This window comes from Peromyscus californicus, unplaced genomic scaffold (assembly GCF_007827085.1).
Source record: "Peromyscus californicus insignis strain IS unplaced genomic scaffold, ASM782708v3 Scaffold_3__1_contigs__length_106647218, whole genome shotgun sequence".
Classification (NCBI taxonomy): domain Eukaryota; kingdom Metazoa; phylum Chordata; class Mammalia; order Rodentia; family Cricetidae; genus Peromyscus; species Peromyscus californicus.
In genome coordinates, this window is record NW_026294551.1 from 21550992 (window position 1) to 21577051 (window position 26060).

General features: G+C 51.8%; 3 protein-coding genes across 8 annotated transcripts; 1 reads left to right on the plus strand and 2 right to left on the minus strand.

Moving 5' to 3' along the window:
* The first annotated feature begins 41 nt into the window (after nt 1–41).
* LOC128121537 (cytochrome c oxidase assembly factor 3 homolog, mitochondrial) lies at nt 42–1033 on the plus strand. The gene is made up of 2 exons (XM_052756304.1): nt 42–288; nt 553–1033. Exons 1-2 carry the CDS (start codon nt 75–77, stop codon nt 663–665), a joined length of 327 nt encoding a protein of 108 aa, XP_052612264.1. The 5' UTR covers nt 42–74; the 3' UTR covers nt 666–1033.
* A 546-nt stretch (nt 1034–1579) lies between these two features.
* Wnk4 (WNK lysine deficient protein kinase 4) lies at nt 1580–18071 on the minus strand. Of its 6 annotated transcripts, none has more exons than XM_052756261.1 (18): nt 17305–18071; nt 15727–15899; nt 14619–14839; nt 14131–14288; nt 13568–13656; nt 13264–13480; nt 10356–10620; nt 9990–10111; nt 9690–9748; nt 9477–9591; nt 9095–9211; nt 4505–4642; nt 3265–3987; nt 3126–3186; nt 2623–3019; nt 2335–2534; nt 2074–2171; nt 1580–1966 (listed from the first exon to the last, which is right to left on the minus strand). In XM_052756261.1, exons 1-18 carry the CDS (start codon nt 17911–17913, stop codon nt 1964–1966), a joined length of 3765 nt encoding a protein of 1254 aa, XP_052612221.1. In that variant the 5' UTR covers nt 17914–18071; the 3' UTR covers nt 1580–1963. The 6 variants fall into 6 exon arrangements, with proteins under 6 accessions (XP_052612221.1, XP_052612223.1, XP_052612222.1 ...); XM_052756263.1 differs by having other exon boundaries at nt 1580–2171; nt 3265–3842; nt 3945–3987; nt 17305–18070; XM_052756262.1 differs by having other exon boundaries at nt 1580–2171; nt 3265–3845; nt 3945–3987; nt 17305–18030.
* A 976-nt stretch (nt 18072–19047) lies between these two features.
* On the minus strand, nt 19048–24300 carry Vps25 (vacuolar protein sorting 25 homolog). The gene is made up of 6 exons (XM_052756296.1): nt 24174–24300; nt 23820–23965; nt 22868–22921; nt 22265–22353; nt 21423–21498; nt 19048–19670 (listed from the first exon to the last, which is right to left on the minus strand). The coding sequence occupies exons 1-6, from the start codon at nt 24281–24283 to the stop codon at nt 19558–19560; spliced, it is 588 nt and encodes a 195-aa protein (XP_052612256.1). The 5' UTR covers nt 24284–24300; the 3' UTR covers nt 19048–19557.
* Nucleotides 24301–26060: the final 1760 nt, after the last annotated feature.

A 26060-nucleotide genomic window follows, 5' to 3' on the forward strand; every position in this document is an offset into this window, starting at 1 on the left:
CAGAGTCCCTTGCGGCGGTCAGACTACTATTCCCGGCGAGTTCCGGGCTGGGCGGCTTAGGGCGGAGCAGCAACATGGCGGCCTCCGGAGCTGGTGACCCTCTGAATGCTAAGGATGGAAATGTCCCGTTCGCTCAGCGCATCGACCCATCGCGGGACAAATTGACCCCCGCGCAACTGCAGTTTATGCGGCAGGTGCAACTTTCCCAGTGGCAGAAAACACTGCCACAGCGGCGGACCCGGAACATCGTGACCGGCCTGGGCATCGGGGCCCTGGTATTAGCTATTTGTATCCGTCCTGCTATACCATTTATCGGGTTGGGGAAAAGGGAACGAAACGTGTAGCCTTTAATGTGTGGGCCAAAATGGGGTTAATTCCTAATCTTACTATATGTTCGCTGCTCTTAGTGGTTTAGTAATAACAACGGAGTTAAAGGTTCAAAAGGGGCAGAAAAGGGTGGCACTCCAAAATCATTAATTTGGGGTAATAACAAAGGTGGTAGAAGGAAGGAATGTCCATATGCTTTGTGGTTTCCTGAACCCATCCCGCCAGATGGTTACACCTTCTATTCAGTGGCTCAGGAACGTTTCCTTGATGAGCTGGAAGATGAAGCCAAAGCAGCCCGAGCCCGAGCTCTTGAGAGGGAAAGAGCGGCAGGACCCTAACTGTACGGACCATCTTCAAACTGCTGGAGCCCCTGTACATGTTATGTGACGCCTGGGTGAGCTCACAGCATCGCTGGTGTACTAACTTCAGACGATGGTTGAGCCCAAGAAGCCAGAGACTGTGCATTTGGCCACTGCCAAAGGGGGCTTGCTCATTTTACAGGCAGTTTGTACAGTTACTCAGCCTTCTAATTTCCTTGTTTGAGAGGTATGCGACCTTGCCTTTCCCCAAACTTTGTGGTTTACCCCTTCACCTCCCAGGGGCCCAACTGTTAAGGGGGAGGGTGTGGCGTATCTGCAGAGTTGGAACCTAAAGTGGGAAAGATAGGGTCAAATTAAGAGTAATAAAATGAGTCATCTCTCCTGAAGCCAAGCTAGTGTGTGGGGGCCCGAGACACACATGGCACTTCACACTGGAAAGCTCCCTGGCAGGAGCTGCAGTGGTGGCATTGCCCCAGGGAGCTGTAAATGTTTAACTAGAATTACTTTTTCCGTGAGATCTTTCCACCTGATTTAAGGGAGAGATTACTGGACTGTTTGAGACTGAACCAGGTCTTAGGGGAAGGAAGGTCACTCTTTCATTCCCTGCCTTCAAGAACAGACTCTAATGTCACACAGCCTTTTCCCGTCCCTGGATGGGCAGATGAAGGATAAGAGACAAGTACCTTCATTCTTTTAACATTCACTGGTACCTGCCTGTACAGGCCTAGGGTGGGGTCTGCAGGGGATCATAGCTTGGCCAGGTGGATCACTGGTCATGTAGTTTCCTCATGACCTGGTGGCAAAAAGCCAGAAACTGGGCAGCTTCTATCCTGCCTGCCATTGTGAAAGGAGAATGCCTTCTCTGTCCTCATCTGCCTCACCCCACAAGTCTTTGCCCCCGGTTCCTAAGGCATGGCAGATACAGACCCACAGTCCTTTCCAGTATTTTTATTGGTTGCTGTTAACTTTGGTTGGTGGTGTGAGCACACCTCCTACACTCCCAGCTGGAAGCTGGCCTTCTAGAAGCATCTGGACTTGAGTGGGATTGCTTAGTGGTTGGCCCTTGCCTGGGGAGGAGCGGAAGACGAAGGTGGGGTAGGCTACAGAAATGATATTTCCACACAGCAGAGAGTTCCCATATGTTTGCTTCTTCAGGATAACACAACCGCACTGTGCATGCCCACAGGCCTTCTATACCCTCTCAGTGCTGGGGTGTTCTGTGCTGAGTTCAGTTGGTCACAAAAGCATCAGATTCTGAGAGCCCAAGTGCCATGGTGGACCTGGTGTTGGGGAGACATAGGACTTCTGTTCTGAATTCACTGGAGGGGAAAAGAAAAGTGCTGAAGAGATGCCCAAAGGGGAAAGGAGACAAAGCCGCTGCCAGTCACCGTTCCCTGGGCTCTCCCTCCCTTGGGCCCGCCCTCACCATCCTGCCAACATCCCCGGCGAATGTCACCCCCTTGCTTGCCCGCTGCTCCTGGGAGCCAGTGCTGCTGCCACTCAGAGAGTTCCTTCGCATGATGCCTGGGAGCAGGATGAGGGAGGGAGAGTGCTAAGTGAAGGAAGGGGCAGCCAGGGGCGGGGCTAGTCCCCCAGAACCAAGGGTAGACCACCAGGGCCTGAAAGATGGCGTCAGTAGGGGAGGAGTCTCAAGGGAGAGATGAGAGCTGGGTGGCTGCCATCTCACCAGGGCCAGGGATCTCAGAGCGCTGCAGGCTGTTGCGGCGGGAAGTGGGGAAGCTGCCCTTGGAGAGGCGGCGCCGGCGGCAGGACAGCATAGCGGCCGGGGCGACGATCCCGGGTGGGGGCTGCTTCCCAAGCCGGCTGTACAAGTCCTCGATTTCTTTTTTCTGTAGGGTCTGTAGTGCCTCCACTTCCGATAAGTGCCTGAGGATGCACCGAGGGCGGGGAAAGGATAGTCACACACTCTGTTCTCCAGGTTTACCTCTAGCTCTGCCGGCTTCCCCAGACTCACTTCTGCCGAAGGTTCTGCAGCTCAGCCCAGAACTCCTCGTCCTCCCCACTGCTCTCTGACTCCTCACTGCTCAGACACAGGCTGCTGTAGGAGTAGTTCATCCACACCGGGCTGGGATGACTCAGGAGTGGGGAGCTTCCCCCAGTTCGGACCCCATCATTCCCTTCCTCTTCGACCGCAACCCCTAGGCCCTCGGCTGCGCGGTCACTCTCTGCCAGAGCCTCCCTGGTCTCTGGTCCTCCGGCAGCACTGTCCTCTGTGTCTGAGCTCTCTGAGGTCAGCTGAGGGGTTGGAAGTTTTAGGGAGCTGGAGAGAGTTGGTGCTGGTTGCAGGGGTGGCTCGGCTGGCTCCTTGGATGAAGTCACTTGGAAACGCCCGACGAGCTGGGGCTTTCCTTCTGCAGGGAGATAAGGAGGGAAGTGAGGGGGATGGAAGAAATCTAGAACATAAAGAAATGTGTTGGGGGTAACAGGCAGGGGAAGGTCAGGGATTCGAGGCCTCACCTTCAGAGATGGGTGCCAGTCTAGCTTCACCCAGTAGCGGCTGGGCAGAATTTTGGGAAGCCTACAAAGTGTGATACCATGAGGAAGGAAAGGATCCAGAACGGAGCCCTCCCCACATCCTTCTTCATGCCCGACTTACCTCACTCTCGGTCTCAGCTGTTTGGGGTGAAAGGCTCTCCTGGCCACAAGAAGCAAGGGGAAGGGGCAGGCTAGGCAGAGGACCTGGCGGAGACTGGGAAAGCAGCCCAGGGGAGGGGGACAGCAGGGACTGGGCCACAGTCATCACAGCCAGAGAGAAGGCACTAGCCAGAGAGAGGAGAGGGGCTGCTGTAGTAGAGGGGAGGGGAGGAGGAGAGGGGCAGACAGGAAAAGGAGAGGGGTTAAGAGTGACTTGGGAACAACTAGGAGAGAGTGGCTGAGGAGAGCTGGTGGGGAGAGAACCCGTAGGAAGGTGAGAGGATGAGAGTGGAAACTGAGAAGCACTGGAGAAGGATGGGAGTGGGGAGCTGGGGGCCTGTGGACAGGGGTGTGAAGAGGCCTGGGAGAATGGGCAGGGGTGACATAAGGGTGAACTGATAGGAAAGATGGGGCATGGGAAGACAGGGGGGGTCCCAGGGGAAAATGGGGTTCCAGGGGACAGGGGGGTTCCAGGAGAAGATGGAGAGGTGGAGAAGGCTGCCCAGCTCCTCTGTTCCGGGGAGATGCTTCTCTGGGACTCTGCTGAGGAGGGAGGGTTGAAATTCCAGACCCCCATGCCCTGTACCCTCCACAAGGTCCGCCCAGGGGTTGGGATGAACAGGAATAGAATGCAGAACCTACCATTGGATGGGCCTAGGAGGGCAGGCACTACTGCTGGCTCTTCCTGGGGGAGAAAGGGGCCTTTAGTCCCAGTGGGGGAAAGCCAAGTCTCCCATGGAAAAGTTGCAGGCTGGAATTCTTAAGCTAGGACCCATGAGCTTCTAGGAATCCAGACATGAGCTTCTTGGGATTCAAAAATGTACTTGCTGAAATATTTGGAGGTAAAGAGGTTTGAGACCTGTCAACCTATGCTCTAGCGGTTCAAAGGAACATAACATACAATACAGAGGAAGAGTGGGAAAGCTAGTCAAAGGGCATTAACTACCAGCAAATCTGGGCAAAGGGCATCTAGGAATGTGCTCTACAGTTCTTGCAATTTCTCTCTGCGGGTCTGCACTTATTTCAAAATAACAAGCTAAAAGTATTCATTCACTGTTTTCTAGAACAAGAGTCTGTTGTAGCTTTCATCATACTCTGAAATAGAGTTGAGAGTCAGCTGTAAGGTTCTCAAGATCAAGAGACCTTCATCCACACTCTGCTCAGGGCAGTCTGTTCCTGCTGGGGATGTCTCGAGGGCTGACCTGAGGGCTCAGGGCGTCTTCAGCAGCCTCTGGGGGACCAGAATCTCTCTTCAGCAGGCTCTCCACTCGCTGGATAATCTCCCGGATCCTGCTCAGGAATCCATCTCGCTCCGAGGGCAGAATGAACTCATTATACACCTGGCAGGGATTATGGGATGGGAGGAGGCTGTTATCTCACTGTTACCGCCCTGCACCTGATGTTTCAACCCAACTGTTGGCACCACTGCATCATTAGCTAAGGATGTGTTGTGTGCCAGACACTTGTGGTCGAGGAGAAATGTAGCTAGGAGCTAACATGCCTAGGATGTGTGTGCTGTATGCACCAAAGCTTTCACGTATCGTCACATTTAGCACCGACAACCTGCTCTGGCCCATTAATATTCTCCCTTTGCTGTGAAGATAGCTGATGCACAGGTTAAGTTTACCTGGCCTGGGCCTGGAGCGATGGCTCAGTGGTTAAGAGCACTAGCTGCTCTTCCAGAGGACCTGGGTTCAATTCCTAGCACCTGTAACTCCAGTTCCAGAGGATCCGACACTCTCACACATACATGCAGGCAAAACACCAATGCACATAAATATTTTTTTAAAATACTTTTTAAAAGTTCAGTTGGCCAAAGCCACAATTTGACCCAGGTCCACTGAAAGCCAGAGCCTGAGTTCTTTTCACAGTTACATACTTCTGCACTCATATAAAATTCATGGGGTCCCAGTCACACTTGGCAAAGCTAAGCAAAACAGGGCATCAACGGTAAATGTCACTTGCCACTCCACAAACATTGAGTACCTGCTGTCTACCGTGCATTGTGGGAGATACTGTTGAATACGGGGAAGTATGAAACAACATCTTAGTCTTCCACCCCACATCAATACACAGCACTCTGCAAGTTGTCCTGGGATGGGAAGAGCACTTCAGGGCCTTGCTAATAGTGAGGATGGGTAAAAAAAAAATTTTTTCTGGAGGTGGGAGGATCTTAGGATTTTTTTTTTTTTTTTTTTTTTTTTTTTTTTTTTTTTTTTTTTTTTTTTTTAAGACAAGGTTTCTCTGTGTAACAGCTCTGGCTGTCTTGGAACTTGCTCAGTAGACCGGGCTGGCATGGAACTTACAGAGATCCTGCTGCCTCTGCCTCCTGAGTGCTGGGATTAAAGGCATGTGCCACCATGCCCAGCAGGAGGATCTTCTTTAGCAAGCATTTCAGACTTTGCAAGGTCTGGAGATCTGGTTCACAACAATGTAGATACTGTACTATTGAACACATGCTTCTATTGGTTATAGTGGTAAATTTTATGTTGTTGTTTTGTCTTGTATTTGGTTAGTTGGTTTGGCATTTTGTTGTTGTTTGGAGATGGGGCGTCTTACTATGTTGTCCAGAGAGGCTTCAAACTTGTGGCAATCCTCCCACCTCAGCTTCCTGAGGGCTGGCATTACAAGAATATGCCACTATGCTCCACTTACAATGTGTTTGGATTTTTTTCTTTTTTAAAACACAATTTAGTCAGGCATGGTGGCACATGCCTTTAATCCTAGCACTCAGGAGGCAGAGTCAAGCTGATCTCTGTGAGTTTGAAGCCAGCCTGGTCTACAAAGTGAATTCCAGGACAGCCAGAACTACACAGTGTGACCCTGTGTCAAAATTACCAAAACTACCACCACCACCAAAATTTTAAAAGTGCTAATAATCTAATAGGATATCGAGATGGATAAAGATGCTTGTCATCAGGTTTGACTATATGAGCGCAGTCACATGATCATACAGGAAAAAAATGACTCTCACGGGTTGTCTTCTAACCTCCACATACAAATAAGTAAATGTAATAAAAAAAATCTGTAATTGATCATCCCCGCCAATGCTATTCCAATGAAGGAACAGGTCATACACCTCTGGGATGCTGTCACACAGAAAGTATTTGATGCTGAACCTTATAAATGTGAGGTAAGAAAAGCAACCCTTCACTGAGGCACCTCCATGCCTCACCATATCAGATCACATCTTTGACAAACAAATAGTAATGGGTGAACAGTTGAGGTTCAGAGCTGGAGAAACCTGCCACAGAAGCCAGGGGGTAGCTCAGTGATGCAACACTTGCCCCAAGCCCCTGGATTTGATCTCCAGCACCACAAGAAAAGAAGGAAGGGAAGAGGAGGGATTAGAAGAGAAACCTGGCCAAGTTCACCAAATTTCAACACATGAAACTGAACTCGGGTTACATAAAAGCCTAGTGACGAGGCAGTTCTCAACCTGTGGGTCTCGACCCCTCTGGGGTCACGTATCAGATAATTTTTACATTAGGTTTCATAACAGTAGCAAAATTACAGTTATGAAGTAGGGATGAAATAATTTTATGGTTGGGGGTCACCACAACCCGAGGAACTGTGTTAAAGGGTCGCAGCGTTAGGAAGGTTAAGAACCACCGCTGGGCTGGTCATTCTTCTGTTGCCCCCTGCTCATCAGAGGAGAAAGGATAACAGCTGAGGCCAAGAGACGGCCTTGAGGCATGAAAGACACAACCCCTTCTGAAGACAGGACCCTGATGCAGTTGGATGGACAATGGTTATAAAGGCCATGCTTCCTGATTTTAGAATCACAAAGAGCCGACGACGATGATGAAAAACAGAAAGATTAGGTCCAAGTCTCAAACTCTGCTGCAGAGGAGTTAACTAGTGAGGAGGGAAAAGAGCCCGGATCCGGGGTAGGTCACTTGGATTGTGTGGGTTCTGAGTGAGCATAGAAACCATGGGGAAAGGTTTTCACACCTACAGACCCCTGAGTAGGTAGAAGCAGAGGCAGGAAGGCACCCAGCCTCTTCCAGGAACTGTTCAGAAACCTGTGTGGCTTGAAAAAGACTCGAGCCTGGTAGACCCAGAGAAGGGTCACGTGACTTGGCAGAAGATAACAAGCCTTAGGTGTCAGGTGACACTTTTCTTTGATCTGGAGACTAGGTGAATGGCATCCAGGAGGAGGTGCTTTGTGAAGAATTCCCGAAGCCAGATGTTTTCTCCACCATCTCAACCCCACTCTGCTGAAACTGTCTCCCACTGAGACTTCTCACAAAAGCCCGTGTGGTCTTCCTCAGGAGTCCCCGTCCTCCCCATGCCACCTGCTTGAAACGTTTTCACTAACTAATGTCTTTCTACTTCTTTGGCCCCAACTTGCCGCCCTTCAGTAACTTGTCTCCCCACTTCTCATTCTAGAACAGGATGTTTTCAAGACACACAGTCTCGAAGCTTCTCTCACCTTGCAGGTCTATTTCCACCCATCAGTTCTGGGCTGAGGACTCCTAAACCCATCTCTCTCCAGCTCTGCCTGGCCATATCCTGTTGCCATGGAGGACCTGGATTCAGCTGTTGCTCAAGCTCATCATGACCCTTAAGAACCCTGCTTTCATTCCCAACTTCTCTCCTTCAGTAGTCTGCTCCTCTTTGTTCCTCTGATATGGGTTGCCCTTGATGTCCCTTCTTCCTGACTCCCTAGCATATCAACTCTGCAAATATTTATTGGGCATCCACTACCCACACTGTGCTACGTCAAGAACTTACTGGATTACGCAGCAGTTTTCCTGAAGCAACCCTTAAATCCACCCTTTCTTCTCCTCTATAGTCCATTTCCCCTTCATTCCTGTTAGGCTTCTTGTGTCCACCCCCCTCCCCACCCCCAACCAGATCCTTACTCTAAAAACCCTCCCACATCCCACAGCAGAATGGTCTACTTAAAACCCATTCTCAGGGCTGGAGAGATGGCTCAGAGGTTAAGAGCACTGGCTACTCTTCCAGAGGTCCTGAGTTCAATTCCCAGCACCCACATGATGGCTCACAATCATCTATAATGAGATCTGGTGTCCTCTTCTGTCATGCAGACATATATGCAAATAGAGCACTCATATACATAAATAAATAAATCCTCAAACAACAACAAAAAAAAACTGTTCTCATCATGTTTCTCTCTTCCTAACTTTGTTTGCTTTATAAGGTCTCATGTAGCCTGGGTTGTCCTTGAACTGCTGTGCAGCCAAGGAGGACCCTGAACCCCTCCTGACCTTCCTGTCTCCACTTCCTAACTGCTCAGATTACATGCACTGCCAGAGCTGGCCTTTCGTGTGCACTTAGGATCTGTGCCGAATTCTACTTTCCAGGATTTTCCTGTAGGATCCCTTTTCTCCTGGGACAGTTTCCTCGTTAAGTCCTCCCAACACTCAGAACTAGTGCTGTTTGCTGCTCATGCTGGGCCTCCAGCTGGGCATGCCCTTTCCACCCTTCCCTGCCCTTCCCACTCCTTTGCCAGGGCTTGGGTAAATCCCACTTCTTCCTGTGCTGCTCCAGTCCACCCTTTACTTCCAGCCACAGTGTGGTACACACACACACACACACACACACACACACACACACACACACACACATCACTCCTGTCTACCCAGTCCTTACTGATCTCAAAGTGTAAAACCTTTGGATAAACAGAAATGCCCCCCCCCCCCCAAGGCTGAAGCATCTTTGGTGTCGCTCTGCCAACCCTTGCTGTGGGGCCGGGGTGTGTCAGCACCAGTGGATACCGGGAGGGAAATGCTTATATCCACATCTGTCCTCTCTCTCCCGCTTACCATGGCAGCTGCGATCTCTTCTGGGCTGTCCCCGTCCAGATCAAATCGGAAGGTCACCATCTTGCTGTTGTGGGTCTGTAGCTGGCACTCCACAACTCTGTCATTCTGGTCTGAGACCTTCAGATTCAAAGTCAGCAGAAGGGAACAGATCAATGCTTCTGCCTTAATCATGTGTTTCCACCCTAGCCAGCCAAAGCACATGGACCAGAGTGGACACCGAGAACAGATTCTACCCCCAGAGTCTGGCATGGAAACGAGACTAGATGCCTCATGGGTACCAACCATACACTGCAACTCCACTTTTCTGGCCCACCTCCCCCATCTCCAGGGCGCTTCCCTCCTGGTCCGGGAGGTTATTCTCCAGCTCCTATGCTCTCCTTACACTAGTGACCCGAAGCCGGGATCGGGGTCTCCGACGAAGATTCTTCACTGGAGTTTTCCTCATTTGTCCCCCCTCTCCTATGTCACTGAGGCCCGATGCTGCATCTGAGGCATAGCTGGACAGGGGAAAGGAGATGGAAGCATTTACATGAACAGCGGGAACCCAGAACTTCCTGTGTCTCATCCTGGTACCCCAACTTAAACCGGAACATACCTGTCCCCAGGAGAAAAGTCACTGCCGGGACCAGACCGTGGAATGGACAAGGCGAAACCCTGAAAGAGGGACACGATTCATGAGATCAGGAGATGATAACCGTTGATGATAATTGTGGTGACCCAGGGAAATGGGGTCAGGGATGTGGGGAGAACGCTAGGGAAATCGAATTGGAGAAGATAAGGACAAGAATGGTGTGTTTCGGGAACAAGGGAACAGGTTAGGGGGTTGGGATTCAAGAGAAAGGGATAGGCCATGGGCTTTGAATGACTGGAAGGTTCCCGAGGGACCCCCTCTCACCGAGGGCAAGCAGAGATGGGACTCAGCGGGGCTGGATGGCACCCCCCCGGGGGGTTGAAGGGCGGAGTCTGAGGCATCCAGGAAGCCGGAGGAGCTGAGGTAGCCATCAGTCTCGCAATCAGCTGGTAGGGGAGGGAGGGGGTCAATAATAATAATAATAATAATAATAATAATAATAATAATAATAATGACTGTCGTGGTAGAGGAGGGGACCTGTCTGTGCAAAGAGGGGCCTGGAGCCAGGAGGGAATTGTGGGAGTGTTTGACCCCAAGGAAGGTTTACAGCTAGAGTTGGAAGGTTGGGTAAGTGACAGCACTTCTGGGCTGGACTTCTGGGACCTAGAACTCTAAGTCGGGGTAACTTACAGGTGGTAGATGAGTAGCTTGCATGGCGGAAGAGGAAGGATTGGTGCTGGTCAGCCTCTGGCTCCTCAGGCTCTGGGGGAAAGGCACTGGGGGGACCAGGAGCTATGGACGCAGTTGCTGGAGGAGGTCCTGACTCCGGTGGGAGAACCTTCAACTCCCTAGCTTTTCGAAGCTTCTCCCGCTTCCGCTGGATGGCAGCAACCCTTTCCCGAACTGCACGGGCCACTGGCTGGTAGTCGGCTTCACAGACTAAGCCCAAGGCTACCTGGAATCAGGATAGGAAGGGAGACAGTTTCAGATTCCCCCAAAGACCCACCAGAGATTGGGGAGCTACCTAAGTTAGTAAAATGCCTGCTCTGACCCCCAGTGCTCACATAGAGTCAGGCATGCATGCTTGTAATCCCGGAGCTGGGGAAGCAGAGCCCTGGAGCTTGCTGGGCACCCAGTCTAGCCTGATTAGCAGGCCCCAGGTCCCAGTAAGAGACCCTGTCTCAAAAAACAAGGTTGCTGGTTCCTGAGGCATGACACCCAAAGTTAAATTCTGACTTCCACATGTATGTACATGCAGAGAAACAGACAGACAAAGATAGAAGATGGATCCAATCAGGACACCTTTAAATTGCCTTCACACTTATGCACATCCACATCTGTACATTCAGAGAGAGAGGAGGGAGGGGGAATCAATTAGAACAACTTTTTGAGGCTTCTAGGAAGGAGGAAGGAGCTATTTATTGATTAATCACCATATCTGTTACCTGAAAACTCATCATTATTAAGACTTCTCAATAACATTGTGAAACAAATTTTGCTGTTGTTGTTTTGGACATGGTAGTGCAACCATGAAGACCTGAATTCCAACCACCAGCACCTGTGTCAAAGCATACACATGCATACATGCACATACCCACACAGAAAAGTACACACAACACACACACACACACACACACACACACACACACACACACACACACACACACACAAATCCCTTGTAGGTAATAGACCAAGACTTGATCTTGAGGACAGGCAAAGCCGGGGCCCGGTGGTGGTACACACCTTTAATCCCAGCACTTGGAAGGCAGAGCCAGGTGGATCTCGTGAGTTTGAGGCTAGCCTGGATCTACAGAGCGAGATCCAGGACAGGCACCAAAACTACATGGAGAATCTTTGTTTGGAAAAAAAAAAAAAGAACAGGCAAGATGGCCCTGTGTATAAAGGTGCCCACTGCCAAGCCTGAGAGCCTAAGTGAGTTTGATCTCAGGGCCCACATGATAGAAGGAGAGAACTGACTTCTACAACTTGACCTCTGACCTCTACTTACACGCTGTGGTCCGTGTGCACCCACATACATACCCCATACCCATAGTCACACACAAAATAAACAAGATGTAACTTTTTTTTTTTCTTTTGGTTTTTCGAGACAGGGTTTCTCTGTAGTTTCGCGCCTTTCCTAGAACTCACTTTGTAGACCAGGCTGGCCTCGAACTCACAGAGATCTGCCTGGCTCTGCCTCCCGAGTGCTGGGATTAAAGGCGTGCGCCAAAGATGTAACTTTTTTTTTTTTTTTTTTTTTTTTTTTGGTTTTTCGAGACAGGGTTTCTCTGTGTAGCTTTGCGCCTCTCCTGGAACTCGCTTTGGAGACCAGGCTGGCCTCGAACTCACAGAGATCCGCCTGGCTCTGCCTCCCGAGTGCTGGGATTAAAGGCGTGCGCCACCACCGCCCGGCTCAAAGATGTAACTTTTTAAAAAGACTTAATCTAGAGTCAAGCTGGATGGTGCTCTGGCAATTGCATTTCTGTCACATTTCAGTCTCAAGTTATTATTATTAATTATTATTACCATTGATAGGGTTTCACTGTGCATCCCTGGCTGGCCTGGAGCTCACAATGTAAGCCAGGCTGGACTCACTTCTGAGTGCTGGGGTTAATGAGGTGCCCACTAAGTCAGGACAGTTGCAGGTTCTTGACCCCGTCATCACAGGTGACCCTTGACCTTGCAAGTGCCATTTCTCTATTGAGAATCCCATGTTGCCAACCCTTCACCTATTCAGGCTCTCCTCAACAAGCTTTCAAGGTTCTACCCTGGCATGTCTATCCCCACACCCGCTTTCTCCTCCACCAGTGTCTGCTCATCACCCTCTCTCCCCTTTTCATTCAGTTTAGCTGTGAGCTTTGCTGGGTGAGGAAAAGTGTGGCCGGGCCACCTGACCAAATCTGAACGACTTGAGATTAAATCCCGCTTTGTCATTTGTTTACTTGGGACTCCCGACAAGACAGTCAATCTCTCTGCGCTTGCATTCCTTCATCGATAAGCTGGGATAAAATTGCCTTCCAAACAGGCTCACGTGAAAACGGTTTCTTTAAGCCACGTGTGATGTTAAGGAATACCTCCCACCTGCCCGACAGTAAAGGATTGGAGAAAAGATCAATAAAGTATTGTCTGGTCACGGATGGTTCCTAGTCTAGCAGAAGAGAGGGAAATGCATCCAGGTACAAAACAAAGCCCACGGTTTGAGGCTGTGGAGAGGCCACACTGATTTGGAAAGAAGCATTCAACTTTTAACTCCACAGGAGGGACCTTCCTGAAATTGCTAAGCATAGAGGGGGGAAGAGACGAAGAAGGTGGAGAGGGGAAATAAATAGATAAATTGCCAAGAAGGGCATTCTGTGATAAATAAATCTGCAAGAAGTAACGAAGCGAGATTAGAGGACCCAGGGTTTGTTCTGGGAAAAAACCCTAGTGTGTGCAGGTGAATTAGGGCGAGAGCCGCAGGAAGACCCCCTGAAGGAGATGCGGCTCTGGGTGGGGACCTCCTCTCCTAGTGCCCCGCCCTGGCCCTCGGATTGACTGATGGCTGGTTGACTGAGCCCTTCACAGGGCTCAACCAAAGCAGGATCTATCATCTCCTCACCATCTCCTGAGCCACCTCCTCAGCAGCGTCCCGGCCGAGCTGGAACAAGAACTCGATGGCCTGGTTGTCCCGTGGGCGCCCCCCGCGCCGCGCGTCCTCCATGCGCAGCCAGAGCTTGAGGCCCGGCTTCTCGCCGTCATCCTCTTCGGCCAGTTCCACGTGCACACCTCGTTCCTCGCGGAAGAACGCGTGGGCCAGGAGATCCTGAATGGTGAACCTGGGGACCGTGGGGAAGTGAGCCGAGCCCGCTGCCACCCGAGCTTCGTCTCCGTGCCCTCTCTGCCCCGGGACCCCGGGACCCCACCTCTCATTCTTATCCGTGCGGATGCAGCCTTCAATTATCTCCTTCACCTCCGGCATCTTCACCTTGTAGAAGCTGTTGGGCTTTGTGCCCTGGAAGAAGAGTTACATGAGGCCTCGGGTTGCCAAATCTCAGCAAGTCTGCAATGCAGGCAGTCTCCAAGGCTCGGGTGAGGGGAGAGGGGAGGGTGCTGGTACTGAAAGACTCCATTTCAAATCCCATTCCCTCCGTATATTGTTGGTGTGGCCTTGCCCAAGACTGCCCAGCTGGTTGTTGTCTCATTTGTAAAGCGCGGAGCAGAACATTTGCCTGGCTCACCTGGTGGGGCTACTAGAAAGATCTACTGAGATGTGAAGTTGTCTGTAAACTCTTAGGAAAACACCTATTTTTACTAGCTTGTGTGAAGGTTATGTGCATACACTATATTTGCGCTTCACTGGGGCATCTTTCTGTCTGGCCTGTTTTTATTAAGATAAAGGGTAAGGGCTATACGCAGGCTAGTTAGAGGGTAGGAGAGTGGGAGGGCCTCTGGGGGTCCCTTCTTCCCCGAACCCCACCCTTCTCACCGAAGTGACTTTGCGGTAGATTTGTGCTGCGTTCTGACACTCAGAGTAGGGATACTCAGATGTAGCCATCTCCAGCATGCACATGCCAAAGGCGTACACGTCCACCGCCTCATCGTACTTTTCCTCATACATCTCGGGGGCCATGAACTCCGGGGTCCCTATTGGACCCACAGAAAGGATCAGGCTTCTTCCTCTTGGTCTCCTCCCTCCACTCGGGTATCATGGGCTAAGTAGCTCAAGGGCAACCCCAGGAGTTCTGGTGACCAACTCTTGCCCAAAGTGTGTGTTGGGGGCAGGAAGAATGGGGTCCGTCTAGCTCGGTAGCTCTCCAAAGCCCTATTGGAGTTGGAGCCGAGGGGGTCCCCTGCTCTTTTCTGACGCAGGGAGCTAGCAATGGCAAGGGCCCTGCTGGACAGGGAGCTAGCAATGGCAAAGGCCCTGCTGGACAGGGAGCTAGCAATGGCAAGAGCTCTGCTGGACAGACGCACCGATGACGCTCTTGGCAAAGGAGGCGCGCTTGAGTGTGGCCAGTCCGAGATCTCCGATTTTGACAGAGCCCGAAGGGCCGGTAATGAAGACGTTGTCACACTTGAGATCTCGGTGCAGGATGGGGGGCACTCGGGAATGTAGGAAATGAAGTCCCCGCAAGATTTGGCGGCTCCAGCGCTGAAGGACTCGGGGCTTCATTTCGCGGAACCGCCTCAGGTACCTGGGAGAGGGCGCATAACCATGGTGGGGATATCTACTCCTGGACTGGGAAATTCCCTCTCATCCCACCCTTACCACCATCTCTGCGTCCCCTGCCAGCATTCTCTTAACTTAGTTCTGTCTGGGCCAAACAGAAACGGAGTCAATGAGGACAGTAAATAGGTTACAAAATGATTCTGACGGTAAACTCATAGATAGGGCCGCCGCCAAAGAGGGTGCTGTGGGAGCGCTGGGAGGGATGACTAACGGTCCCAAGCGTGGGGGAGGACCTCACTGAGGAAATAACTTTTGTCTTGAAGGAGGAGTATAAGTTCAAGGGTGAAAACGGGACGGGATGGAGATTTTCCAGGCTGAAGGGCCTCAGGAGTGACAGAGCAGGGTGGGAGGAGTCACTGAGAACTGGATTTGTCTGTAACTTAAGCTAGAAGGGAGAGTGTAGTTTAGGGACTTTACCCCGGGGCAGTGGGAAATCTTGAAGAGGTTTAGGGAGGGAGTCAAAGGGTCAGATTTCCTCTAGGTTGCAGGAAGATGGGATAACTTGAGGGGTGGGCAGATTGGGAAAGGCCCTTTAGGAAGGCTGCTGTTGTGGGGGTGGGGGAAGAGCACCAGAGTGTAGCAGCAAGGTTGGGGCAAAGATGAGCCGTGGAAACCCAGTGGGAAGAGGTTAAACAGACCTAAGAGACCCCACTGTTGAGAGTGGGGCCACTACAAAAACACGGGAAGTTTTGGCTGGTGTACTGGGAGGACAGTGTCATTCATACAGGTCGGGTAGGTGGGAGATAGACTGGTTTTTAGCTGTAGAAGTTTGAAGTGGTTGGGAGAAGTTCCCCGGGCCTCAGAGTGACAGTGACGTCCCATCCTCCCCCTCCCACCCAGGCCAGAGCTCACGTCTTGAGCGTGCCCGAGGTCATGAGTTCAGTGACCAGCACGATGCAAACCTGGCCCCTCAGCACCGACTTCCACGAGTCGTAGAAGCGGACGATGTTGGGGTGCTGCAGCCCCTTGAGCATCTCAACCTCCTCGGAGAATCGCTGCCGTTCAGCTCGAGACAGTTTCCGAGTCTGTGGGATGGGACCATGGGGGTCACATCAGACCCAGACCCCCAGGAAGGAGAGTATGGGACATTTGGGGTACAGCTGGGGCGGGGGGGGGGGGGGGAGGGCAGGAGCATATGGCCAGGGTATGGTGGGTGAGATCGCTAGCCAGAAGGGCTGCAGACCCCCAACGTCTTATTGCTCCAAGAACACACCCATCCTGGGCCTGGGGCAGCACTCTGGACCCCTCGCTGGACACATGCGTCTTTATGCCGCCAGGTCTGGGAGCCGTGCGCTCAATAGCGCCTTTGTGGCCTCCAGAGCCGACCGTGGAAGTTGGGTGGGGGCGGGCTGTGCCCCGGGGCTGGCAGCCGGCAGGCAGCAGGCGGACCACGGGCCGGGAATTGGGGCCGGCAAGAGGTTGGCCTCAAAAACTAGGAACTGCAGCCTCTAGACAGAGGTAGAGGAGGGTACCAAGAAAGAGAAGATCCAGGATCAGGGCCAGGAGACCGCCCCCCATGGCTGGGGCTGCCTCATGCCTCCTTTTTCCCTCTCCCTCCCCCTCCCCTGAGTCTGGCTGATTCTCCTGGCCTGGCTTAGAGCCTGGGGCGCGGCACTAGCAGGCACTAGGGGAGAGTCCTGTGCCAGGGCCCAAGTGGAAGGACCCTTCCTCCTGGTTTTGTCCCCTAATCTGAATCTTAAATTTCCAGGGCCATTCACACTTAGAGTGGAGCAAGCAACCGGAGGAAGAAAGTCCAAAACTTGCAAGAGCTCAGCTCCTTTGGCAATGGAAAGGGAGACCCCAGGTATGTAGAGGGGTGAGAAGCTGGCCTGGATTCCAGCTTGAACTCAAGCTAACTGTCCCTGCTCCTTGAAACTGTTGAGAAGTTTTGCAAGGCTGACTGCTTAAGAAGGGGCTCAGGGAGCCCCCTTCTGTCACAACTACCCTGAATCTTTTTGGAGGTGGAGAGGACCTTGGGCCTCGGCTCCCGGCCTCCCACATCCCAGTCTCTAAGTTGGTGAAGAGGAAGGAGGACGAGCAAGAGGACAAGGGTCACAGCAGAAAGTCTCAGGTCTTAGAGGAAAAAGAGTAAGAGGCAGCGGTGCCCAGGGCAGGAGACCGGAGGGGCTGCCCCTCTACCCACTCAGTTTCCCAAGCCTCAGATTCGTATGGAGGCTTGAAAGTGAAGCTGCCTATGCGCCTTGGCTCATCGGGAGGCACCATATACCACCTGCCTCAGTTTCTCCTGAACCCACCCAGAGTCAGTGAGATCATACCAGCAAGGGGAGCAAGGGTGCCTAGATATCTTGACAAGAAAAAAAAAAACAAAACAAAACGATCCTTTCCTGATGTTGTCCTCCCGTTTCCCCAACCTACGACCTCTAAAGGGCCCCCATCCCGAGGTACTACAGAGGGGGCGCCCAGCCACACCTGCAGCTCACACCAGGCCACCTCGACCGTGGTGTCGGTGTCTAGCCCTCGATACACGGTCTTGAAGGAGCCTCTTCCAATTTCAATGTCAAACTTGAGGTATCGGCCGTCCGGAGATGTTGCCACAGCCTGGGTCTCTGTGTCCTCTTTCTCTTCCTGCTCCCGCCGCCGCTCCCGGGCTGCAGCATCAAGAAGCCTCGGAGGCTCCCGGGACCCGGGACCTCCTGAAGGTCCCGTAAGCTCAGGACTTGCCGAGTCTGCAGCCTTCACCGGGGCTGCCCCGGTCCATGTGCCCTCGGGGGTTTCTTTGGAGCTAGGAGGTGGGCTCCTCGTGGGTCGAGCGGAGTCCGGAGGATCCGGGGGTTCCAGAAGGAGTGAGGCTGGTTGAGACCAGGAGCTCAGCAGTCCCAAATCGACTGAGCTGCGGCGGCTGGGTCGCGAAGAGCGAGGCCGGGGTTCAGCCTTCCCAGAGAAGCGGCGCACTCGGCGAGGAGGTGGCCCCAAGCGGATCGGCCCGGAGGAGGTGAGAGACGGCGGTGGCCGCAGAGCCAGGTCAGCCTCGGTTTGGGACATGGGGACCCCGGTGTCCGTAGTTCGAGGTGTTAGCATGGGGAAGGGCCGGGCGCCGCAGGGCGGAAAGCCAGGCGACTGGCGGCGACGGCCTGACAGGCGGACCAGCTGAGTGCACAGCGCTCCGGCTGAGCGGTTGGGGCCCCAGCCCCCGGCTGGCCGTCCTGGCGACCCGCCCCCAGCTCCGCCCCACGACCCGCCTCCGACCGAGATCGGTTCTCACCCCCCCAGGGCCACCCCCTTGTGAGTCTGGCGCGTTGCACCGTGTGGAGCTGGGGTGCTGCCCTCACCTCTGCAGCCCGCCGCTGAGCCCCCAGCCGCGTGCCCTGCTCTCCAGAGTCCCCGCCTTCAAGCCTTCTTCCCTTCCAGAGCTGAGTGAGTGGGAGGCAGCGGCGGGTGTGCTCCCACACAAGGAGAGCGCAAACATGTTTGGGGTGGGGGAGTTGGAGGACACTGAACAGGAGATGAAAAGTGACCGTGGATCCCATGCCTCAGTGGGGAGGAGGGTGGCTGGGGAGAGGCACCACCAGTCTGCACAACCCGATAAGGCAGCAGTGCCCGGTCCTAATCAGGAGTAGCCCTAGGCCTGTGTTGGAAAGGTAAGGTTTTCCTGACTCAGCTAGACCCCAGGTCTGCACAAAGATGGGTGTGTGTACTCCGGGACAACCCCCCCCCCAACCCCCAACCAAGAACTGGTCACCCATCAGCTCCACCCCACCTTGGCCTGAGTCTGGCCCTGGCCAGAACGCCTGTTTTTGCTGTGAGCTCTCCTTCCTCCCCTTCTGTTTGCCAAAGTCTTCAATAAACCAAAGTCCACATCCGGTTTACCCCCCCCCCCCCAGCTCCCCTTGGCCACAACTACCCCACCCAGACCAGATGGGTGGAGGGAGGGGCTTCAGAATAGTTCAGGACTTCCATGGGGGAGCAATTAAGTGACTCCAATTTAGAGAGCAAGCAGCAGTCTGTCCCCAAGCTGTGTTCCAACACCACTCCTCCACACAACCCACCCAGCACATGGAAAACTACAGGCTCACTGGAGACCCCAGGCCCAGAGGCCCTTCTCTTGTACAAAGGCCAAAGGATCCTTCTCCTCTTTCCTTGGCTGGGACTCCATCAGGTGGAACACTGCCCCGCCTTCCACAGTCCTATTCCAGCAGTAGTAACAGGCAGACAGTGGGGGTAGAGATTTTAATATCATAAATCAGAGTGGGCCTGCCTTTCACCGCCAAGCCCCCTCTGGGGCTTCCTATCTCTGTATTGCCTGGAAGGCTGCCTGCAGCCAGGGCACCCCTAGGAAGATCCAGCACCAGCCTGAGAAGGGAGGCCACAGCAGCTAAGGAGTGGGAGGGGGGAGGAGAAAGAAGCGTGTGCAGGCGCATATGGGTGTGTACTTATGTGTGAGAACACATGTAAAGTGTCAGGTTTATAGACCCTGTCCCAGGGACAGTCTAGGATGGGAAAGGAGGGAGGGCAAGAAACACCCTTTTCCCTGGCACCGTGGGCTGACTCTGTCCCGGGGACAGACAGATGGACTAAGCGGGGAAGATCCCTCAGTCTGCGCTTTCAGGACTTGAGCCCTTGAGTCGGGTGGAGTGACGGGTCCAGTCTGTGGGACATTTGGTCTGTCTCCTTTGAAAGCCCTGGGAAGGTGGGAGGTAAGAAACAGAGGGAGACAGGTCTCTGCTAGAAGAACTTGACTCCTCGGCCGTCACTGACGGTGATGATCTCAGCCTTGTGCTCCTGCTGTAGGGCCTGTAGGGCACGAAGTAGGGTCGCCTCATCCAGCCCGTGGAACTCTAGATAGGAAGAGACGGTCAGTCAGGACACTCAGTTCTTTCGGTGGTTGAGCGAGAAGCTCAGAACTCCCAAAGGCAGGATATTCTATTTGTAAACTATCTGTACTGCTACAGCTGTCACTCACACTTCCTGGGCATTCCTTGGGAGTTGAGAGTGGAAGGGAGCCTGGGTCAGCATGAAATGAAGCAGGCTTATTTCACCCTTCTCAGTTCTACCCCCAGAGCCCTCTTTCTCTGTGCTGTTACCAAAAAGCTAACATACCACAGACACCTTTTGCCTTTAGGACCACAAAATCACCCTGATAATCTGACCCAGGCCAGGGCCCATGCACTGACAGTGACCCCATCCAAACATCTGTGTAAACCAGGAGGCTCTGCCTTAATACATGAAGTATACGCAGCACCCGCTAGCCAAGAGACTGCTAAATTTTGTAGCCAGTATCTGCCCTTTCCTAGTTGAAAGGGAGCCAAGGGCCAGTGGATTATCCAGAGATAATGGGAAGATACTGTAGAAAGACGTGAGAGGCAGCAGACAAGTCCTAACAGGCTTGCTAACCTCACCCCCTGAGGGAGCCCAGCTCAAGTCAAGGAGTGAGCATTCTGGGGAAGCCTCCAGCTTTGTACAGGCTGAGTGGTGGGCTGGGCCAGGCTGCAGTGCTGAATTCATGGGGTGATGGTGGGAACAGCAAGCAGAGGCCTGTAGGGCAGGGGGAGACAGCCAAGTGGCGTAAAGTCTGCTGGAGCAGTCACAGCCTGGCAGAACCCCCACTCCCCTTACGCTGGCAAAGACTGAAACTTTTGGTGATCCTGGGGATCAGAATGAAGAGTCACAGGGGGGGGAAAAAGAGCTAAGAAGTGTTTACCCTATGCAAAAATCAAAGGCCATACAAATCCTTGCCTGGCACAAACCCAAAGTGTTTAAATGGGCAGGGGGGCGGGGCTGGGGGTGTTGGCCCAATCCCTTCAGCTGACACCTACAAATCTTGAGCCTTCTATAAGAAGAAAGGGTGAAAGAGAGAGCTTGAGTCAGCAAGGAATGGATTCCAAGTTTAATCCCCCACGCTGGTTCCTCAACTGGCTTCCACGGCAACAATTCTTAACATACTCCTGAAAAATCTTTTGAAAACACACAAACATCCACACCAACAAAAAGAGTGGTTTTGTTTGTTTGTGAATTCAAGTGGTATGGGGTGTTTAGATGAGAGTTAAGACGTTCTGAACTTTGCTGGAGAAGTGGCTCTGTGGTTAAGAATCCTTGCTGCTCTATGGAGGGAATGGGTTTGGATCCCAGCACCTACACAACAAACAGCTCCCAACAGTTCTAAGGGGTCCATCCAATGACCCCTTCTGGCCCCCATGGGCACTAGGCATGTATGTGGTGCATATATATACATTCAGGCAGACACTCATGGACATAACAGAAAAATAATCTTTTTGTTGTTGTTGATTTGAGACAAGGTTTCTCTTTATAGCCCTGTCTGTCTTGGAACTTGCTCTTTAGACCAGGCTGGACTCAAACTCAGAGATATCTGCCTGCTTCTGCCTCCCAAGTGCTGGGATTAAAGGTGTGCACACCACAGCCCAGCTAAAAATAAGTCTTAAAACAGAAACAAAACAAAAAACCCCCCTAAACCTCAGAACTTTGCACTATGGAATCCAGAGACGGAGAAATGGTTAGTCTTAAGACATACTAAACCAATCCCGGAGAGGAGAGGGTTCTGTTAGAGAACTGGGAGGAGAAAAAGGCATTACCTTCCTCCTCTGTGTCTTCCCCACTGGTCAGTTCATACAGGGTAAACACAGAGTTGTTCTGGCCGCTCCTGGAAACCTGAGGGCACAAGAGATGAGGGCTAAGTAAGGGCCAAGGATCTCCTGGGAAAAGGTAAACTTCAGCCCTGCCTTTCCCCAGGAATGGTACCTACTCCCAGATCAGGACCGTCACCTCTGCACTGTCCTCACCCCATAAACCTACAGGTGCTATATTTGTCTGTGGGTACACACATTTGGAACCACTAAGCCGCAGCCATTCACGTGTCTCAAAAGTGACCTCTCATCCTGGTTGTTTTCTGTTCAGGAATGGGTGGTGTGTATTTGTTATATTTAGGTTGTTGATGTTTTCCCCCCTCCTTCTCTCTTGGGAATGTTTGGGGCTGGTGGTGACTAGGAATTTGAGGGACAGAAGACTCTGTCCTCCTACCCACACTGGTTCAGAAGGTCTCATTCATGTGAACAACACCATGAAGGCACAGTGGGAGAGGGAACCCAGGTTTTTTTTTTCCTCCCTTCCTTTCCCCATTTATCTCCTGTGGCCAGAGGCTCCAGCCAACAATAGCACTTATGGTTCCCAGTACTACATTCTCCAAACATGGCCTCACGTAGCCTCTGGCCTCCTACAGGCAAAGAAAGGGAGATTCTGTGCGGGAGAGACATTGAGTCACTAAAGGACGTTTGCCAGGAAGGCCCGTGCTTCCGTTTTTTGCCCACTCCCCACTCTGCCAAGTTTGGATCTAAAAAACACCAGCTATCGGCTGGGCACAGGCAGCAATTCTTCTCTGCCATGGGTCACTGCTTAGTGCTTAGCAGGGTGGCCTCACCCATTGATAAATGAGTTTCCCCCATTCTTCTGGCCTCCGCCACATGATCAGGAAGCTAGATTTATTCTTATCCAGCCACTCGAGGTTCCCTGTAAAACAGATACTCATGAAAGCATCGTGCTCTAAGAAAAGGGACAGAAAGGCAAATACCAACATGGGACAGAGTGGAGGACTCTGCTTTCAGAATAAGAGATTCAGTATTCAGCCGGGCATTGGTGGCGCACACCTTTAATCCCAGCACTCAGGAGGCAGAGGCAGGTGGATCTCTGTGAGTTCGAGGCCAGCCTGGTCTACAGAATGAGTTCCAGGAAAGGCGCCAAAGCTATACAGAGAAACCCTGTCTCAAAAAAAAAAAAAAAGCGACTCAGTACTATTCTTACTTATAAAGCATCCTATTTCCTTAGTCCATCTCTCTTCAGGTATAGGCCATAGAACGATTTTAATTTTGTATATTAATGGGGGGAAAGAACGGGGCCATCTCTGAATACTTGAGGCTTCAAGCTGGAGGAGAGAAAGTCATTAAAATGAAAGAGATGTCCTGCTCTGCCCTCAGGAAAACCCAGTTAAGAAGAAGGAAGTAGGTATCTGAGGAACTGAACCCACCTTTCTTCCTCAGCTCCTCTAATACAATCTGGATTGACTCTACAGGAAGTTTCCCTGGTGTAAGGTTAAGGGGATGGTCTACGTGTGAATTGGGTTAAATAAAAATTTTCAGAGCAGGGCCCATGAGGAGTGTCATCTGGACCCTTCCTTTCCCTGTGATACATACATGCAATGTTTGAAGAAGATACAAGTTAGCATTTTCTGAATATTCTGGAAAGGAAGGTAAAAAGAGAAATTTCCACTTGGAAGGAAGAATTAGCAGAGTGGTGGCACAGGCTTGTAATACCAACTCTTATGAGATGGAAACAGAATCACCCATACAAGGCTGGGCTGGGCTACAGAAATCGGGTCTCAAAATAAATAAATAAAAGGCAAGAGTTTTAGAAAATAAAGAGTATTACCATTCCCCTCATTCTCGGTCATTTTCTCCACATATTTTACCTATGAATCAGCCAGCAAAAATAAATGACCCTCACTTCCTGAGAGAGGTGGTGTAAGTATAGAAAATTATTAAAGGTGGTTTAGGGGTTTGAGCCTCACAGACAGGAGATTCCACATATTTTACCTATGAATCAGCCAGCAAAAATAAATGACCCTCACTTCCTGAGAGAGGTGGTGTAAGTATAGAAAATTATTAAAGGTGGTTTAGGGGTTTGAGCCTCACAGAGAGGAGATTCCATAGTTTAAAACAGTCCAGGATATAAATTTGGGACTCGACATAAAGGCCCAGATTGTAAGACCCCCAGCACTTATTAATGCGAGGGCAAGGGGGCTGGCACTGCCTGGGAGGTATGTGTAAAATGATCTGCCATATATCTTAGCCTTCTCCTAAGTCCAGTTGGAGTAGAAATCTGCCTACTGTAGGTAAAGGCAGGCGGGGAGATGCAGTCTGAACATGTAGAGAAGTGTGGGAGTGCGTGTGTGGGCTATGGAAGAGCCTGAGGGAGGATACGCTGTAGCTTGACGTTGTTGAAGAGCGGGCTCTCCTGGGCTTCCATCACCGTCATGCTGGACTGTTTGTGCAGGCGGCAGAAGGACAGAACCAGAGAGCACCAGGCGGCCAGCTGCTTCTGCCGAGTGTCCACGTTCGGCTGTAACCTGCCGGGTGAAGGGAGTGGGACGCAGAATTAGAGAGCGTGAGAGGGGCGAAAGCAGCACCGTTAGGGGAGAAAGTGAAGGGCTGGCTGGACGGAAGGCGCCCGGAAGCTCCTTTCTCCCCCGGAACCCCAAGTGAATCATCAGGGCTGAGCCCTGGGCCCCGGGGAGGGAGGGAGGTACCCGGGGTTTCTCGGGGTCTGAGCCTCACGTAAAGAAGGGCGGGAAGCGGTACTGCCACGGCCACTCGAAACTCATCGCCATCGTAGTAGCCCAGAAAACCCGGAACTGACAATTGGCTTCCGGTCTCCGTCTCGGCATGTCCGGGCAGAGAGCACAGCAGAAAGGTTCCGACTCCTCTCCGGAGGCACGCAACGGGGATGAGAGCGGTCGTTGTCGCCAGCCAATCTGAGACAGTCCTAAAAAAATTCACCATGCAGAGCAGAAAGGGCCCTGGAAGACTCCTGGTTTAAACCCAGGAAAAAGAAATGACTTCTGCAAGTGCGCAGTTAGCCGAACGCAAGTAGAGCTCACATCTCGAGGCTTCTTTACATTCGTGTCAATCACCATTCCATATAAGCTCTCGATTCCGCAGTCTCCTGCATTCCCACCCAGGTTGACTTCACTCCTTCGTTTCCTGTAGAACCGTGGGGACATATTGTGTGGTTTGCATCACTATAAGCGACTTTGCTCTCTTCCAAGATTCAAAACTAACATTTAGTTCTCATCTGTCCCACAATCTCACCTTTCTAGACCCCAGACTGGGAATCCCTGCTGGCTTTATCTGACTCATAACCCAACGTACACTACCCAGGTCTGTCCCTTTGCCTGCCTAAATTACTGGTCAGTTCCCAAACCAGAATTATTGTTCCGTTCTCCCAACACTACCCCCACTCCTGAGCTATGGAAAATTGCTGAAGGAGGAAAATACCCAGACCTGTTTACTGAGTCCCAGGCTCCCTGAGGAATCTCACTACTGGGCTCTCAGGGGAGCCTTGTTGAATCTAGAAATATAAGTTTGGGAGTCTTCTGATCTGAAATGCAATATGAACCCATCTGAGGGATGAGAATGCTAAACAAAAGGTGTATTGAAAAGAAGGCTGACATTTGACTGCTCAGAAATGCCCAGATTTAAAGAATGCGGGGAAACTGGGCTGTTTTCATTGATTCCTTGTCATCCTCATTCATCAAGACAGTCCACCTGTGTCTATCCTCCTGCTCCCTGCTGAGTGATTATGAGAATTCCTTCATCTTTCTGTCACATGTTTAATTCATACCTCAAAAGTTCCCCTCCGCTTTTCCGTTCTCTTCCTTTTAAACTCAAAAGTATCATTCTTCCTTTATAAGAAATGCCACCGCCCTTGCCTCTCTTTTACAGTTTCATACAGGACAGCCCTAACATTTTACCTCTCTTCCTTTCTCCACAGCTCAGTTTATTCCTTTTTAAAAGTAATGTTAGCCGGTGGTGGTGGCGGCGGCGGCGGCGGCGGCGGCGGCGGCGCCGCATGCCTTTAATCCCAGCGCTCTGGTGGCAGAGGCTGGTGGATCTCTGTGAGTTCCAGGCCAGCCTGGTCTACAGAGCAAGTTCTAGGACAGCTAGAGCTGTTACACAGAGAACCCTGTTTGGGGTCGGGGTGGGGTGGAGGTGGAGATGGGGAAGTGGGGAGGTGTAATGTTAGCCGAGCACGCCTTTAATCCCAGTGCTCAACCTTTAATCCTATTGTCTCAACCTTCTGAGTACTGAGGTTATATACATGCACCCTATCTATAGTCTTGTTTATTTGTTTTTACATGAGGTCCTACTAGGTGGCCAGATTGGACTTGAATTCTCTGTCCCCCTGCCTCAGTTTTCCCAGTGCTGGGTTCAACAGGTGTGTTCCACCATCTCTCTCTCTCTCTCTCTCTCTCTCTCTCTCTCTCTCTCTCTCTCTCTCTCTCTCTCTCTCTGTTGTTGTTTTGGGTTTTTTTTTTTGAGATAGTTTCTTTTTGTAGGCCTGGCTGTCCTGGAACTCACTGTCGACCAGGCTGGCAGCGAACAACCTGCCTCTGACTCTCAACTGCTGGGATTAAAGGGGTGTGCCGCCACTACCACCTGGCT

Bases quoted from the DNA above. Each gene is read 5' to 3' on its own strand.
- LOC128121537 (XM_052756304.1), top strand. From the start codon at position 75: ATGGCGGCCTCCGGAGCTGGTGACCCTCTGAATGCTAAGGATGGAAAT. The intron at 289-552 runs GTATCCGTCCTG...CCATCCCGCCAG, and splicing joins GGCCCTGGTATTAGCTATTT to ATGGTTACACCTTCTATTCA.
- Wnk4 (XM_052756260.1), bottom strand. From the start codon at position 17,913: ATGCTAACACCTCGAACTACGGACACCGGGGTCCCCATGTCCCAAACC. The intron at 4,643-9,094 runs GTAAGCGGGAGA...AATCCCTGCCAG, and splicing joins AAGAGATCGCAGCTGCCATG to GTGTATAATGAGTTCATTCT. The intron at 2,172-2,334 runs GTGAGATGGCAG...TCCTGCTCCCAG, and splicing joins CTCTGAGATCCCTGGCCCTG to GCATCATGCGAAGGAACTCT.
- Vps25 (XM_052756296.1), bottom strand. From the start codon at position 24,283: ATGCCGAGACGGAGACCGGAAGCCAATTGTCAGTTCCGGGTTTTCTGG. The intron at 23,966-24,173 runs GTGAGGCTCAGA...TTCACCCGGCAG, and splicing joins CGCTTCCCGCCCTTCTTTAC to GTTACAGCCGAACGTGGACA. The intron at 22,354-22,867 runs GTGGGTTCAGTT...TCTGTTTTACAG, and splicing joins AGAGGAGCTGAGGAAGAAAG to GGAACCTCGAGTGGCTGGAT.